Source organism: Polypterus senegalus, chromosome 2 (genome assembly GCF_016835505.1).
Source record: "Polypterus senegalus isolate Bchr_013 chromosome 2, ASM1683550v1, whole genome shotgun sequence".
In the NCBI taxonomy this organism is placed as follows: domain Eukaryota; kingdom Metazoa; phylum Chordata; class Cladistia; order Polypteriformes; family Polypteridae; genus Polypterus; species Polypterus senegalus.
The window spans coordinates 281,887,605-281,900,762 of record NC_053155.1 but is presented as its reverse complement, the minus strand read 5'-3'; the positions used below and the strand labels follow the sequence as shown (position 1 = coordinate 281,900,762).

General features: G+C 37.2%; 1 protein-coding gene across 1 annotated transcript in view; it reads left to right on the top strand.

Annotated features, from left to right (window-relative positions):
- Nucleotides 1–13,158, top strand: part of stard10 (StAR-related lipid transfer (START) domain containing 10) — an 82,987-nt gene that overhangs the window by 39,759 nt on the left and 30,070 nt on the right. Inside the window, exons 2-4 of the mRNA XM_039745655.1 lie at nucleotides 7,302–7,449; nucleotides 8,975–9,078; nucleotides 11,350–11,467. Of these exons, the coding sequence (XP_039601589.1) occupies nucleotides 7,302–7,449; nucleotides 8,975–9,078; nucleotides 11,350–11,467 (370 nt within the window). The remainder of the gene's footprint in view (nucleotides 1–7,301; nucleotides 7,450–8,974; nucleotides 9,079–11,349; nucleotides 11,468–13,158) is intronic.

Here is a 13,158-nt window from a genome sequence, read left to right as displayed (position 1 = left end):
AATATGGCTGTTGGGGATTGTGACAGGATTGCAACATGAGACATAAAGTATACAGTGCATTGCAAAAGTGCTCATCCTCCTTGGTGTTTGATCTGTTTTGTCACATTACAACCTGGAATTAAAATGGATTCTTTTGGGGTTAGCACCATTTCATTTACCAAAGGTGCAAAATTATTTTTATTGTGACACACACAATAATTAAGACACAAAAACGGACATCATGAGTGTGCATAGGTATTCCCTCCCCAGTGTCAGTATTTTGTAGAGCCACCTTTTTCTGCAGTTACAGTTGCAAGACTCCATTATCTTAGCACATCTAGCCACTGGCTGCTGGGATTTTTTCCCAGTTCTCAAGGCAAAACTGCCCCTGTTCCTTCAAGTTAGATTGCATTGGTATACAGCAATCTTCAAGTCATGCCATATTCCAGGTCTGGATTTTGATTGGGCCATTCCTAGACATTTAAATGTATTTCTTTAAACCACTCCAGTGTGGCTTTAGTAGTATGTTTAGGGTCATTGTCCTGCTGGAAGGTGAACCTTCATCCCAGTCTCAAATCTCTGGCAGACTGAAACATGCTTTCCTGTTGAGTGGCATCCATCTTTTCTTCAGTCCTGTTGATGAAAAATATCCCCACAGCATGATGCTGCCATTACTGTGCTTCATTTTGGGGATGGTGTTTTTAGGGGTAATCCAAAAAGTTAAGTTTCAGTCTCATCTTACCAGACAACCTTCTTCCATGCGTTTGGAGAGTCTACCACATGCTGCTGGGCAAGCTCCAAACAGAATTTCTTATTTCTTCTTTAATAAATGGCTCTTTTCTGGCTGCTCTTCCATAAAGCCCTGCACAGTGGGGTGTATGGCTTAAAGTAGTCCTGTGGACAGATACTCCCGTCTCTGCAATGGATCTTTCTAGCTCCTTCAGTGTTATCCTTAGTGACTTTGTTGTATCTCCGATTAATGCCTTCATTGCCCAGTGTTTGAGTTTTGGTGGGCAGCCTTTTCTTGTCAGGTTTGTAGTCATACCATATTCTTTCAATTTTGTTATAATAGATTTAATGGTTCTCTGTGGGATATTCAAAGTTTGATTTTTTTTATAACCCAACCTATTTCTTCACACATTTGCCACTGACCTGTTTGGAGTGCTCCGTGGTCTTCATGTTGCTTTCCTAGTGGTGTTGCAAAGTCAAAAGACCTTGCAGAACAGGTCTGTTTATATACACATCATGTGACACTTTGACTGCCCACAGGTGGACCTTAATCATTTATGTGACTTCTGAAGTTAAGTGGTTGGAACAGATCTTATTTTGGGGTTTCATAGTAAAGGGGATAAATACATATACACTTTCAATGTTTCAGTTTTTACTTTTATACACACACAAAAGGTATTTTATTTTCATTCCATTTCAACAATTTGGACTATATCTTTAAATCCGTTACATAGCATTTCATAAAATGAAATTCCATTTTAATTCCAAATTGTATGGCGAACAAACAAGAGAGATGAATACTTTACGAAGATCATTAATGTGGGTTATTGGGTCTAAAATGTTGAATGCAACATCTAACCATATCACCCAGACCAACTGATTAAGGACATCACTGTATAGGGCATCCTCACCAGACTGAAGTCAAGATTGTCCCAGTGATACTTTAGGTGCAACTAGGGCTCATCTTGTCTGCATGCACCCTGAAATCCTTTTGGTGCCATGACCAAATGCGTTTGTTATTTTCTTATTCTCCTAGTTTGGGTTTTGCTAAGCTATTATTATGCACTGCACCCTCAGAGATCACATCAAACAGCCAAATGTTATGGTGCAATTAGATTAGGTTTTTCTAATTGCTTTTCTATCATGCTTTGCAATTAATTTGCCAAGGTGGTAATAAGCATTTTTAATTATGCTTAGTAGTAAATTATGTAGACTATTTTGGAGTTGCCCTGAACTTACAGTGAGGATGTATACAATAATATGATTACACAGATTTAAAAAGCATGGATGGAATATGAATTAACATAATGAATATCTTTAAATAAGAATGCTAATATCAGGCTGTCTAAAATATTTGAAGCCTCCACATTGTATGTCATCATTATTTACTCATTCCAGGAATAAAATATTTAATGACTCCTTTCATAGTTGAATAAAGTAGTTCCACAGTTTCTGTTTACTCCTTAAAAAAGAGAAAACAAATAACTGCAGTTTTAATGTCGGTCTAGATTTCTTCCTAGTTGAGACATTTAATGAAAGTAAATAAAAGATCAAGGTGCAGGCTTTTGTGGGTATTACCCAATATTTTCTTGGGATTTGTGTGCCTTGGATGTTTCTTTTTTTTTTTAGAATTATTTGTTATTTTAATGGTTTGTCTATCCGAGTAATTTCTGGAGCTGTTAGTGCAGTGACCACTTTGTTTCCAAAATCAAAAATCTGATGTTTTTCAGGGACAGGACCCTAATAAACATCACTTTCTAAATGAGTGGGTCAACTTTGCATGGAATCTGATATTCTGAAACTGTGGAGATAATGTTACAATTCTGCGTGTCATTGCTCGAGTCACTTACGGGTGGTTTACTTGCATCTACTCTGCCACCTCTTATATGAGAATGTAGTGATCCTTTGCATGCCCAACCCAGCAATTACAGAACTTTCTTTACACATCATCAGAATTGGTAAATCCCAAGGAATTATACTGTGTCTCAACATGGTAACTCGCCAGAGCCAGTTTCCCAGGATGTCAATTGTGGCTTTGCTCACACATGCTCACAACACTGCATTTTACCAGAACATTCTTGGAAAATGTTGCTGCTGTCTGACCTTGGTAATATGTTTGAAGTATATAATTAAAATAATAATTATTATCATTACATTAGTAAAGCATTTTTCTTTCTACTCAAAGCACTTTACACAGACCAAGGGGAACCACTTAGCATACTTGTGTTTGAGGTGATGGCAGTCACTCGCCACACATTAGCTATTAGATGGTGAAGGCATGAGAGAGACAGTTAGAGACACGGGATGCTTAGGGGACCAGAATGACCAGGCTGTGTTGGAAAATTTAGCCAGGACATGCCGATAAACCCTAATTTTTATGAAAGAGACCCAGGGATCTGTATTGACCATGGAGAGTTTTGGACCTTGGTTTTACTTTGTGCTGTAAATAGGGCACTGTCCTTCAGATATAGTGTCCTGTGTCCCCATCGTAGCCCTGGGAAATTGAGATGCGCCCACAGACCAAAGGGTTAAAAGCCCCCTGATGGGTTCACTAACACCTCTTCCAGTCGCAACCCAAGCTTTTTCCTAGTTGGTCTCCCATCCAAGTACTGTCCAGGCCCGAACATGCTTAGCCTCAGGTGGATGATCTGTTCTGAATGGCAGGTGCAGTGGCTACTTACAAATTAAAGCAATTATTACCTTGTACTGTGTATGTCACAATTTTGTATTATTGTTCTATAGTTTTCAAGTTTCTTGGTATGGTGTTCATTTTAGAAAGATGCTATATAAAAGTTTTTCTGTTGGGGCTCATTAATTGTAGAACACAATTTGCTTTAGTGCGGTTTCACTTTTTTATTTGGCTATGTATCTTTTTATTTTTCTTTTATTCTCTCTAAAAAAGTAGACTGTTGAAATGGCTAAACATGTCACCTTGAAACAAAATTCCTCCTCTGTCTTGCAGCATTAAACTTCACACAGTCTGGGAATCCCTTGTTATTAAATGACAGTAATGGCTATTTTTAATTTATCTTCTTTAGTTCCACTGTGAACCAATAGATGCTGCTATATAAACTCCGATGCTGCTAAATTCATGCAAGCATTGATTGTTTTATCGACAGTGCTAGAGATCTGCGTTGCAGAGTGAAATATTGCTCTACCAATTACTGTTCTTGTCCTGCTACTCCTGTGTGTGTAGAGCAAAGCTTGTTACACTACTCTGTTGGCGCTGTTCAGGATTCTTCACAATAGCAGTGCATTCTTATCTTTGCCTTTAACTTCAATTTGTGAAACTGTCACTTTTTCAATAAACAGACTAAAACAGATCACAGGTTAAAACATTTAACTGAACACATGCCAGTACTGCATTACATGGTATGGACGGTGACCATCTCTTCAGGCAGCCTCTCCATCACTAAATGTTCTTTTTATTAAAGATATTATTAAGTTAAATTTGGTGAAGTAATGTTTCAGTCTGAAATGTGGCAGCAAACGCTGCATCCCATGCCAAACTCTGGACTCGGATGGTATCATATGCTGAAACCGTGTTCATTGCATGGACACTACAGAACTAATCAAATATACATTTAAAAGGAGAATATGTCCGAAGGGTTTATTTTTTTTTCCTCCTTTTCTTATCAACTTTATCTATATTAGGTATTTTCCTATATTATTTTTTAAAACATCCGATACAGACTTGTATTCATTTTTTTTTTTTGGAAATTGTATTAATTTTATTGCAATCATTCCATACAAATCAATCAATTTTTACAAAAAGTAAAATTAAGAACAAGTCGACCCCCACCCCTAAGACTTGTATTCATTTCCATCTGTCCCTACAGTATCTTGTGCATCCTTCAAAACGTTAAACACAAAATAAACTTGAATTCAGTTGCATCATCCATCTATCCATTATCCAACCCGCTATATCCTAACTACTGGGTCACGGGGGTCTGCTGCAGTCAATCCCAGCCAACACAGGGCGCAAGGCAGGAAATGAACCCCAGGCAGGGCGCCAGCCCACTGCAGGGTGCACACACACTAGGGACAATTTAGGTAGCCAATGCACCTAACCTGCATGTCTTTGGACTGTGGGAGGAAACCGGAGTACCCGGAGGAATCCCACGCAGACACAGGGAGAACATGCAAACTCCACACAGGGAGGACCTGGGAAGCAAACCTGGGTCTCTTAACTGCGAGGCAGCAGCACTACCCACTGCGCCACCATGCCACTCCCAGTTGCATCATATTACATTATAATAATATATTCCTTAGAGTTAAACACATATCTCTGATATTAATAGGTTTTATAAACTTTTTTTTAATTCATATCTAAATAATTAAGAAATGCTGGAAAATTCCAGGTTTGTTCAATTATTTAAACATAGTTTTTCACACTACATAACACTGCAGTTTTTATTTTTTGTCTGAATGCCAATTGGAAAAAATGTAATAAACCTAACATAACCCTCGTGAACCTGCTTAATCCAATTCAAGGCACCTGGGAATCACAATGCTAGTAATACAAAAATAAACCATAATATATTAAAAGGAAAGGGAGCAGTGGCATTAATGCTCACCTTGGTTAGGGCTTGATGTTCCTCAGATGCTGGCATATCCAACAAATGAAGACATGTAAGCGAAATGCCCTTTCGTTTGAGGAGATCTTTGTGATGCACCAGTTGCCATTGCTGCCTTTTATATTTTGATAAGGGTGTCTTTTGTGTTGAGCAAACATGCTGTCCACATATTTACAAAGACTTCCTCCATGTAAAATAAGACCAAAAGTGTAATATAGTTAGAGTCTTTGTTTTTTGTTTCTTTTCTAGAAAATTATCTATAAGAGCCACTAAATTGGATAAAGTCCAGTACAGGAATTACACCAATGATTACGCACCTTAGCTGGGTGGCTCTTTGTAAACACCGTATAATATGTTAAAGAAAAATGTAATAAATAAATATGTAAGCACTGGTAATATAGTTGCTTTTTTAGATTTTTTTTTAAACGTAAGGGTGGATAAGGGGGTGAGGTGGGTTGTTTTATTTCTCAGCCCTTTTTTGTTCCTAAATAAACAGTTTACCACACGGCTGTAACTAATTTTGCATTGCTTATGTAATGAGCTTTCCTTTCACATTGGGCAGAATAACAGCATCCTCACGATTGGGTTTTGTTTAATCCCTACCATAGACTAATTATTTTCTATAGTTATGATATACAGAATTAGGTTAGGGCCCTAGAAAGTGTTGGTGTCTGCTGATTTAAATGTATTTTTTTGGCCTTGATACTGTGCTTCTGAGAGTTCTTTTTTTTTTAATCTCCTTTGTGACTGAGTTTTATTTATTTGTATTCAGAAGATCTTTTACATTTTATTTATTTATTTATTTATTTTCCTGTTTCCGGGAGAAAACGATCAGCTTGTTCATTTTCCTCTTGGTTCACAAAACCTGTAAAAAGATAAAATCTAAATTAGTAAAAACAAAATAACATCCTGTAGAAAGATGAAAAGAACATAAAAGAATATCTGTAGGTGTTCTCTTTTTAAATTTATATTTGCTGCCAAAAGTGTATCTGTATGTTACAGTCAATGAGTTTTGATCGCTTAATTCTGTGCCAGATGTGTTTACAGGATGAAATTCTATCATCTCAATTTTAGTAAAATTTACTTAAATGAGCATTCGTTGCAAGTGAGCCACCCAAGTTGACTACCACAGCTTGAACTGGATAAATGCAACAATTATATTTAAAACCATTTAATGTTTGCTTCATGCACCGTTTTATTCTGTTTATTGTTTGTACTCAACCAAATAACGAATGGCACCTCTGGTTTTGCTATAACACATCAGATCAAAATTGATAAAGTGTGTGAACCATCTGTCCTTCGGGCTTTGTTTGCCTGAAGGTGGTGGGGGTGTGAGAGCCTTTCCTAGCTCCATTTGAAAAAGGCCAGGAGCAGCCCAGTACAGGGTGACAGTCCACAGCAGGGCACACTCTTGTACCCATTCACACCCATTCCTATCTGCCCAAGTTAAAGGTGCCATTTGAGATGCTGGAGGTTGTGCGCAGTGCAGGCAGTATAGGCTCCTGACACCCACCAACTGGAAAGGGTTTAAGTGGAACTGAGAATGTTATGTTTGCCTTTTTATAATCATCCTCCCTTCTCTTATAATACATTTATTTGTTCTGACCATACACATCTTTCAAGATGTAATTTATTATCATGCTAATTGTTTACTGAACGTTCTATACTTTTTGTGCTTTTGTTTTATAATCTTGAGATGGTACATATTTTGAATTGCACTTTATGCAAAATGCCAAATTATTATTATTTTGTAAAAATATTTGAAAATACAAAAGAAGGGATTTCTAGTAAGCAAGCTTTGTGATTGAGGAAAGAGATTCATAGATGCTTCCACAGAATAAGACCCAAGCTTTTCCAGTGTAATCAAGTGTATGAGTCAGTTTTTATGCTCAACAAACACACATTTCTGTATTCAATGAAAATTGTGGCGTTTTATCAAATCATGTATTGTAAATGTCATTTTTAACATCATTGAAAAGGTGCATATCATTTTTTTTTTGTTTGTTTCTTTTTCAGTGCCGTATGGTGAGTAAAGATATTTCAGCAGAGACTATGTATGATGTTCTTCATGATATTGAGTACAGAAAAAAATGGGACGCTAATGTGATTGAAACCTTTGACATTGGCAAGCTCACAGTGAATGCAGATGTTGGATACTATGCATGTAAGTGAAAGATGGGGGAGGATGAATATTCTCTCATCTTAGACAAAGCTTCTAAAGTTTTAACTCTTTACATAAAGAAATTAATTGCAGACCACTGCTTTTGACTAAATTAAAGCTTATTTGCTACTAATATTTATTACTATGTGTATGAATGTAATGTATCAAGTTATTAAAAGCTTTTTATACTGTACATACAAATATAAAACATAACAGAAAAATGTAAAAAAAATCTAATGTATATTCACATTTATTTATACAGTAATAAAATAATACTGTAAATGCACTAATTTACAAAACAAAGTATATTTTTCTCCCATTGGACAAATTCTGATGCAGTAAGTGTGTAAACAAGCAACATGTGACTTTTAGGAGAAAAAGTGCAACTGTCTGGGCATTTTGAAGTAGCCAAGAATATATTTGAAAATCACTGACATAAAAATTATAAACAGGCATTTCCTTAATGTGATTATGTAAAGTCCAGGCCACACGTTTCCTCGCATTCTGAGGTTGCTGAGTTATCTCTATGAGGGTTGTACATATTGTCTGTTTATTCGTGCTTTTTCTGAACCTGTCGACAGAACTTAACACTCTACAAGAGTAAAGCAGGGCAAGAACCAACCGAAAAGAAAGCCCCTGTGCACTGCGGAGTACATTTGATGTGTCGCTCAGGTTTGAATGGGCAAGATGAAATAGTTTTGAAACGTATCCCTAAATGACATCAAAGCTCCAACAGGTTTAATACCATCAATATGTTTTCTGTAGCAGTATATAATTTTATTCTTATCATTTACTGTGGTAATTTGTGGTAATTCCTTCATTTGTGAATTTGTTGCTTGCTGAGGTAAAGGTTTAAATGTGAGAAACTCCTAAAGTCTGTCTCAGCCAATCCAGATTGGACGTATGTGGTTCCCTTACTTCTCTGCTAACATTAATTATCTTATGCTGCACTAAACCCTATTTAGTATCTAAAAACAAATTTCCAAGAGAATGGGATATTCTCATTTTGTACACTGCTAAAAAGAATTCCTCTCCTGAGAACATTTAACTATAAGTGTAATCCTGTCATTAAAGTATCTGCTTAGATCTCCATTCCATGTTCCTGCCAGAACTACATTTTTTTTTTTGCACAAATTTTCCTCGGGCACTAATGTTTTCCTGATCTCCTTTATGGTTTAGTAATTGCTAAATCGTATGTCGCTGTATATTGGTCTGTAGGACGCTTATCTACCTTAACTGTAGGATATTTTCCTTTATGGAATTTCTTTGTTTGTATTACGATAAACTTATAGTAACTCAGACAAAAAATGTACTTGTTTGGTTTATTTGACCTCACAGTTCCACAGATTTGTCCATAATAAATAGCTAAGGGAGAGTGGGAAATATGGAGTCCATTTCCAAAAAGGTTTTGGTTATTGTCTTTATATACTGTGAATCTTAATTTGGATATGCTATTCTGTACCTATGCTGAGCTAAATCAATTTAATTCTAATGTTAATGCAATTGTTTTCTTTCATTTTATGCTTAGGGAAATGCCCCAAGCCTCTGAAGAACAGAGATGTCATTACATTGCGCTCATGGTTGCCCATGGGAAACGATTACATCATTATGAACTATTCTGTGAAACACTCTGTGAGTAGTAGTTTTCCTCCACAAAATATTTTTTACAACTGAATGGCTTCGTCTTACCCATCCAACACACGAACACATAGTGGGACTAGCACCTGACCCCATGTGCCATCTTTGCTTTCTCTTTTTAAAACTTCCTCCACATTTTCTGAGACTTACTGTCTCCAATTCTTTCCATATCCCACTGCCCGCTCAAGTGTTGGTGTTGCCGGACCTTTCCCCTTTGTACAGCCATGGCCAAACATTTTGAGAATGACACACACATTAATTTTCACAAAGTTTTCTGCCTCAGTTTTTATGATGGCAATTTGCATATACTCCAGAATGTTATGAAGAGTGATTAGATGAATTATTTTCAAAATCCCTCGTTGCCATGAAAATGAACTTAATCCCAAAAAACCCATTTCCATTGCATATCAGCCCTGCCACAAAAGGACCTGCTGACATAACTTCAGTGATCCTCTCGTCAATACAGGTGAGCGTGTTGACGAGGACAAAGCTGGAGATCACTCTGTCTTGCTGATTGATTTAGAATAGATCGGTTCAATTGTTGTGAAAAAGTCTTAAGGGTGCCAAAGAAAGTCCAGCAGATGCCATTCTCCTAAAGTTGATTCAGCTGCGGGATCAAGGCACCATCAATGCAGAACTTTCTCCGGAATAGCAGCAGGCAGGTGTGAGTGCAATTGCATGCACAGTGAGGTGTAGACTTTTGGAGGATGGCCTGTTGTCAAGAAGGGCAGCAAAGAAGCCACTTCTCTCCAAGAAAAACATCAGGGACAGACTGAAATTCTGCAAAAAGTACAGGGATTGGACTGCTGAGGACTTGGGGTAAAGTCATTTTCTCTGATGAATCCTCTTTCTGATTGTTTTCCTCCAGAGAAGAAAAAGTGAGCACACCATCAGTCCTGTGTCATACCAACAGTCTGGCATCCTGATACCATTCATTTGTGGGGTTGCTTCTCAGCCAAGGGAGTGGGCTCACTCACAATTTTGCCTAAGAACACAGCCATGAATAAAGAATGATACCAAAACATCCTCTGAGACCAACTTCTCCCAACCATCCAAGAACAGTTTGATGTCGAACAATGCCTTTTTCCGCATGATGGAGCACCATGCCATAAGGCAAAAGTGATAACTAAGTAGCTTGGGTGACAAAACATGGAAATTTTGAGTCCATGACCAGGAAACTCCATAGACCTTAATCCCATTGAGAACTTATGGTCAATCCTCAAAAGGTGGGTGGACAAACAAAAACCCACAAATTCTGACAAACTCCAAGCATTGATTATGCAAGAATGGGCTGCTATCAGTCAGGATTTGGCCCAGAAGTTGAATGACAGCAAGACAGGGTGAATTGCAGAGGGCCAACACTGCAAATATTGACTCTTTGCATAAATGTAATATAATTGTCAATAAAAGCCTTTGAAACTTATGGAATGCTTGTAATTATACTTCAGTATACCATAGAAACATCCCACAAAAGATCTAAAAACACAGAAGCAGAAAACCAATACTTGTGTCATTCTCTAAACATTTGACCACGACTATAGCTGTCTTCTCTAGTGGAGTCTTACTGTGTAATCATTTGAATGTTATTGTTTTAAACATTTCATATGACATGTTTATATTTTCTTACTAAAATTCAGGACTGTGGCAATCACTGGGCAAAAGGCAGAAACCTCCAGTCCATTTTAGGGTCTCTTCATGTAGACACCCATGTTCCCAACCATTTTAGAATCGCTAATCAACCTAACACTCACAGATTTTTTTTTTGGCTGCTATATACAGTATATCCATTTATTTTAGTTGTAAATATTTATAGAAAGTATCTATAGATATCTATGGAAATGGGTAGAGTCTTGGCTCTGAGGCTTGGGATCTGTTTGAATCCGACAGAAGTGACTCTACTCCATTGGATCCTTGAGCAAGGCCTTTAACCTGCAATTGCTTGGTCCTGGTCTGCATATATCCCTGCAAGCAGGTCCTCCATTTTATAGGGAAAACGCGGGGGTTGGTAGCAGGATTGGCAAACCAGCCACCCTAAAAAACCGAACATTTTTCCAGTTTGATGCTGAGATGTCACCCCCACACTCGGGTCCCAATCCAGGCAGTTCTTTGTGTGGTAGGTGTGGCAAAGTGCTATCCACACATGCTTACAACCTCTCCTCTCTCTATCGATAGAAACATCTTGTGAAATGCTTATGGGGCTTTATTTTGTGATGTTATAATTTCAGAACTAAATTTATTTTTTTTAATACATTTTTGCATTTTCAGAAATATCCACCAAAGAAAGATATGGTACGTGCAGTGTCTATACAGACTGGGTATTTGATTCAGAGTCATGGACCTAGAAGTTGTACACTTACTTACCTAGCACAAGTGGACCCCAAAGGTAAAACAAATCTACAGTTGAATATCTAGTGTGTGTGTGTTGCTCTTGTCAGTGTTTAGTATGTCTCTTCTGTGTTTAATTTGTTGATAGCTTTTTACCACAACCTTTAATAATACATTATAGAATGGCCATATACAGACTGAGTACAGAAGTGCCTATTTGTTGCTTTCCTGGGTCAGATTCCCCTCCTTCAAAAATCATTTGCATTCCCTGTCTCTTGTGAAACCATTTATTATTGTAGAAAATGTTTTACTTTTTTAGGTATTCAATATGTACTTACTGTTCTAGGCCAAGTGTGGGGTTGTTTAATGGGGCAGTACTGTACTGTTGCATAAACTCCGGTAATAAAAAGGCGATACTACTCTTCAGTTTGGGAAAATATACCTCTCCTGTTTAGCGAACCAGTAAGAGATTAGTCTCCAAGGGCACGTCTCGGACAACTGCTGATTTCTAGAGATTGTGTCCACTACTTACTATCAAGAGTTTTTGCATGTAAGCTATAAGGCATTCTTACTAGTTGTGATTTTCAATGGTTCAGTACATACCGTATGTTTAAATATGTTTTGAAATTTCAAAGGTCTTTAGTTGCAGAATAATAGTATTTTAATTTAAATTTTGTTGCAAAATGTTGCCTTCTGCTTCAAGTCTCCATCCCCATAAGAATTTTTAAAAAAAGAGATAAAGTGTTTCTGCAAAACCACAAAGTAGTTTTTTCCCTTTTAAAGGGGCATTGAGTAGCTGAATAATCCAGTGAAATTAATAAAACATTTAAAAACCTCTGCCAGGCATGTGCAACAACTACTGTATATGACTAACGGTAATGACAGTCTGTCAGTAGTATTCAGGGCCGTAAAAATGTATTTGTCCCTTTCTGATTTCCTGTATTATTACAACTGTTGGACACTGAATGTTTTTAGGTCTTCAACCAAAATATAATATCAGATAAAGGGCAAATGAGTGGAAAAATAAATTTTTGTAATTTACTGAATGAACAAAGTTACACAGCACCATTTGCCCTGTGTGGTAACTGAGTAAAAGCTTACAAATTATAACTACTGCAGACACTTCCTATAATTCAGTATCAATCTTACACATTAATTCTAGTGCACTCTGCCTGGCAGAGCTGCTGTAATTTAGAAACAATTGAAGATTTCCCATTATGAACTATTTCTTTCGACTCTGCTTTTGGTTTTAGGTTTGAACTTTGACTAGGCCAGTCAAAAACTTTAGTATTAATTCTTTTCAGAGTTTATGATGTGGACTGGTTCGTGTTTTGTCTTGCTGTATGACCATTCTTCAGCTTCTTTGTACACTCAGTTGAATAGACAATGTCGGTGGCAATTTTCCGAATACAGAGGATAATGCATGGTCTTGAGGCAGCAAAGGCAATACACCATCAAACTACCACCACCATTTTAATTGTTGGTATGATATCCTTGCTGTGAAATGCGTTGTCTGTTTTATGACATAGTGGGACCTCTGTCGTTCAAAAAGATTCACTTTTGTCTCATCTGTCTATAGAATGATCTCCCAAAATGTTTGGGATCATTCAGGTGCTTCATGGCAAAATGGTGTATTTTATTACATGTTAAAACCAAAGGTTGTTTCTTTAAAATGTCAGGCTTTTTGTCTTTTAATAAAGATAGCAAAATACCCGCGCTTCGCAGAGGAGAAGTAGTGTGTTAAAGAAG